This window comes from Thalia democratica, chromosome 6, assembly GCF_965202585.1.
Source record: "Thalia democratica chromosome 6, ktThaDemo2.hap1.1, whole genome shotgun sequence".
Lineage (NCBI taxonomy): Eukaryota > Metazoa > Chordata > Thaliacea > Salpida > Salpidae > Thalia > Thalia democratica.
In genome coordinates this window covers 31,138,859-31,143,850 of record NC_139170.1, presented here as the reverse complement: position 1 = coordinate 31,143,850, position 4,992 = coordinate 31,138,859, and the positions used below count along the sequence as shown (strand labels likewise).

The window sequence follows — 4,992 nt, the reverse complement described above, 5'->3', positions numbered from 1 at the left end:
CAAAGTTAATTCAGCAAACAATTGATTTTTAATAATTTGAGAAAGGATTACTTCAACTGACTTGAAACAGAACAAGATACTATAACAAAATAGTGTTTTATAACCACAAAGTTATAAGCCATTTAAAAAAAAGGTTTTCAGGGTCAAAGACTTACAGTTTTGTTTAATGAAATAGTTCAAAAAAGGTTTTGTACAAGTTTTGTAATAATTAAATTAGCTGGTCGGATTTTATATAAGTTTTAAAAATGCTTAGCGGGCCGGATCACCCACTTGCGGGCCGGATCCCATTTAAAATTAAAAAAGGTTTGGGGGCCGGTCATTTTCACTCTGCGGGCCGGATCCGGCCCGCGGGCCGTACGTTGCCCACCCCTAGCTTAGAACTAAACCTTATGTAATTTAGAAGCTTATAATAGTAATAGTTTATATATAGGGGACTGCGCGAACGCAAGTTCCCCGTGGGAGAAATTGTACAGCCGAGTTGTTCACATTTGGAACAATCGCAGAGGTCAGTTTCATCATTGTGCAATAATGAAACCTCGCCCTGAGTCAACAGCCTGCCTGATCGCTGTTAAGACTCCCGTCAGGTAAGTTTAATCCAACAGCAACCAGCCTGTACCCAACGAACTCACATTAATCGTTAGTTTGAGATTTTTATTCTGACGTCATAGTATGAGAAATACTTGAAATGAGAGAGCAAAAGCTAAATGCTAAATTTCTCACTGCATAAATCAAATTGATTTACCATGATTTTTATAAAAAAGTATATTGAAATTAATAAGCTATAGTCGGATTTTGTTTACTTTTATTTTTTGTTAGAAAAGTTGCAAGTTTTACAATAAACGGTATTGAAACATTAATTTTAACAATTATAGAAATTAATTCGAGTTCAAGGAAAAGTAGTAAGTAAAAAAATCGGAAATAATACATTGATTTACTCTATTAATTGTTTCCTGTGTTAAATCTGTTTCAACAATATATCTATTTTTATATATAAACAAATTAACCTGAGTCAGAACGTATTCTTATTTTAAATGCTAGAACAGAAAATTGATTTTTAAAATATCTTTTAAAATAATTTCACAATAAGTTATACAAGACACACACTTTCAAAAACACTAAATATATTTCGATCAATTCTCTTCAGTAGAGTACAAATTATTTTTTATAATAAAAATGTGCTTTAAATCAATTATAAGAAAAAATAAGAGTTTGAGTTAGTTCTAAGTTTGTTCTTTAGGTTAATTCGAAATAAAAACTTAAAGGTACTAAAAATCATTCAATTTCTAATTATTAAGTTACAATAAATACTTTCTTACTACTTAGATTGTTTTGCAATAATACGTTTTTTTATAAAAGGATTATATCCACTGTTAGTCGTCCTTTTAAACACTTTAAACAAAGACTACTTTTTATTTCGAACATACATCTAAGTTTAAGAATTAGACACATTTGTTTTATATTATAATACTTTAGTTTGATTTAAATAGAAAACAGGCACTTTAAAGAATAAAAAATAAATAAGTTAAACGTTTCATCATCAGTTACGTTGATCTCTTCAGGTGGTTAAATAAAGCCTTTGGTCTTGAGTATGCTTTCGCGTTCATCTACTATTGAGCTTAACTTTAAGCATTTTGTGTAAAATTATCGTGCAAAGTATTTCCGTTTTGTTTTATCGCGTTTATACTTTTAACTTTGGTTAAAATTATTAATTAAATTAAAGTTTTGAATTTTAATTAGAAAAAATATAAGTAGAACGCATTAATCACATAAAACCTTTTTATAAAGTAAACTTATTGTAATTAGGAGATGTATATTATTAAAAACTATTAAAAATTGTTTTTGACATTTGTATAAATAAATTTGTAACAATCTTTTATTTTGATTTATATGTTTTATTTTTAATCAAGAGTAAGCAAAAAAAGTAAGTAAATTACTTCATTTAAGCTAAAGTATACGTATCTCTACAAAAAACCATAATTTTAAAGTTTACTATTAGTCTATATTTACAATTTACAAAATAGTTATCCATTCTAATTAAGTATGTTTTCGTATAATAACAATTTTAATGTTAAATTGTTTCTGAAGCTTTGATACTTCATCTAAAAAATTTTTTTTTCTTAGCTTATTTAGTATATAAAAAACTAAAAGAAAACATTTTTTTTAAAGTAAAAAAAATAAAAACATAATTTAAAAATACGTGACTTTAATAGCAATTCAAGTCTTTTAACATCTGAAACAAAACTTGCAACTGAAAAAAGTATACAAACTTAAAAAACATTTTACTGAAGCTATCACCTATACGTGTATATGTACTTATTTTTTTTTAAGTTTCAAAGTATTTTAACACTTTAAAAAACAGATATAATAAAAAATGTCAGAAAAATTAAAATCACTGCATTTTTTAAACGCAAGTTAATATCAAATTCATAAAAATAACAAATCGAAACAAATTTTATTTTTTTTACAATTATATATACTAAAATCTTTATTAGAGTATTTGTTTAAAAGAATATTCAGTTGTAAATTTTTTGACAAAACCGTATAAAAATTGTTATAAGTATCATCTAAATGGTCTACAGAACATTATAAAGAACATTAAGCGGTCTTGTTTGAATTAAAGAGCAATTATTATTTTTTTTAATGTTCATCTTTTATATGGTTTATAAAACAATATTAAAACCGTAGAAAGTATTCATTATTTGTTAGGTTGCAATTCAATGTAGCCATCTTCTTGTTTATTGTTACTATTAATTTCCTCATACGTATGCACCTCGGTAGCTTCGACATCCGCATAATCTTCCACGGTCTTATCAACGTTACTGTTCTCATTTTCAACTGCAATTAAAACTGTGCAGACACAATTGTTTGAAAATCACACTTAAATCATATGTACATAAAATTTATACAACTCATGTTTTTAAATGAAGGCAAACTCATGTTAAAAAAAAAACAAACAACGCAGCACCATACACGAACTTGCCATATACGTCATTACCGTAAGGAAGTACCATATGCGTCATGACACTCAGCATCAATCACGTGATGGACTTTTATACCTTTTAACATGTCATTATGAATGTTTGCACAACTTTCATGAACGTTCTCAATTTAAACTGTACTTTAGAGGCATCGGTAAGGTAAACAATTTAAAAGGTAAGTATCTGCGTAAGGTACACACTAAATCTTGATAACTAGCAGAATAATACTAGAATTTTTAGAAACTTATGAAAATAAATAAACAAAAAAATGATTTTAAAGTGATCAATGTAAATATATAGCAACTATTATTTTATCTTAGTAGCTCTAAAAAAATATTCTGTGTTTTTTTAAAGGAAATATTAAAGTTGTTTTCGTGAAGTTTGTCTCCTATCTATGCCCTAACAACTTTTTTACTCGATTTAAGGTTTGTACCTTATCGATGTTCTTACTGTAATTAAAACTTCATCTAGTTTAGAAACACAATACAAGTGTATCGTTGTTCAAAAAAAGGGTTGTTTTGTTATCATGTTACACAAAAATAAAAAAAGGCATGCAAAGCGACACACGAAAATGCCAGCATTTTATGTTTACGCGGTATCGTCAGTACCCAACCTACGTACCATCCCATAACCTTGATAACACTGAGCTAGTAACTAGGGTGCCATTAGTGCACCTCAATATTGATAGCAATAATACCGATACTGACAAAGGGGTTAACACTAAAATTTAAAAAACCAATACCGTCCGGTTCGTTGTCCACAGTGGTGACATCTTAAAACAATTGTTGTTCAAATTTTTATAAAAATAGTTAATTGCTTAACTTCATTATTAAAATCATGGTTTTCGTTTCACGCGTTTATTATTGTTTACGCGTTATTACCTGTTCATAAAAAAAAATAATGCAACAAAACTATTTTAGTCTGTAGTAGGTAGTATAAAATCATATATAAGATAAAAGTATTTAGTCTATGTAATCATATATAGACCAATTATAAAATTGTAAATTTGAAAATTTGCCTTTATCTTAAAAAGTTTTAATAGAAGAGAAGTTATCAGACTCGACATTATTATAATGTTAACTAATACTTACTACATATAAAATTTAAAAATTACCTGTAGCTGTTTTCTTTTTTGTTTTAGGCTTCCGAACCAATACTATAATGATGGCTAGTAGCGGTAGTGTTACAATAATTCCGAGGGCCATATAAGTTAGACTTATCCTGTTGTTAACAGGTACTGTTAAATCAGCGATGTTCAAACTAGAATGGATAGACATTGTATAAGATGTTCAAAAAAATTGACTTTATTTAGGGTTCTGAATAAAAGTAATTTATTATAAAATAAAAAAATCTTAAACCAAAAAAGGTAGCTTTTTTTTGTTATAACTTATAATAAAAAAATACATTTTTGTTGTTTAAAATACTTTAAAGAAAAGTATTCAGATAAAAAACAAAAGCATAAAAACTATTAGTTATATTAAATTATTTTGTAAATTTTTTTTTTGATATTAGTATCTTCTGTTTACGTTCACTACAAGTATTCTATTGCTGGAACTCCAAAATTAGTTTTTATAATCGCCCTATTTTAATAAAGATCGGCCCTTTACAGTTTTGTCAAACATTTACGTTTCAGACTCCTCACTAAATATTGCCTCCTAATAGCTACTAGTCCATTTATTTTCAGGGCTTACTAGTGAAGGCACACTCAAACTAAACAATTCAGTAGAAACATTTTTACCGTAACCATCTGTGAAAATAAAAAGTCAACACAAAATACTACATACATTAGTCTCGATATAAATGCGTTGGTTAGTTTGTTACTTTGTTTAACATGATATAAAATAAAAAAAACTATATATAACATTCAAGTTGTTTGAAAATAAATAACTTTTTAAATAAAAACCTGATATTCTTGCGTTAATAGTTTTGATTGTATTAAGAGCAACTAAAAATATGAACACAAGACTAAAACTAGATCTCATACTCTGACGTTGGTAAAACAAAAGTTTAAAAT

The 4,992-nt window shown here is 27.2% G+C and overlaps 1 protein-coding gene and 1 non-coding gene across 2 annotated transcripts; both read right to left on the bottom strand.

Annotated features, from left to right (window-relative positions):
• Positions 1-428: 428 nt before the first annotated feature.
• LOC145839634 (U1 spliceosomal RNA) lies at positions 429-592 on the bottom strand. Its single transcript, XR_014370082.1, has one exon. It is a non-coding gene; the product is annotated as a U1 spliceosomal RNA (small nuclear RNA).
• A 1,933-nt stretch (positions 593-2,525) lies between these two features.
• LOC145839407 (uncharacterized) lies at positions 2,526-4,290 on the bottom strand. Its single transcript, XM_082946979.1, has 2 exons — positions 4,093-4,290; positions 2,526-2,835 (listed from the first exon to the last, which is right to left on the bottom strand). The coding sequence occupies exons 1-2, from the start codon at positions 4,253-4,255 to the stop codon at positions 2,696-2,698; spliced, it is 303 nt and encodes a 100-aa protein (XP_082803105.1). The 5' UTR covers positions 4,256-4,290; the 3' UTR covers positions 2,526-2,695.
• Positions 4,291-4,992: the final 702 nt, after the last annotated feature.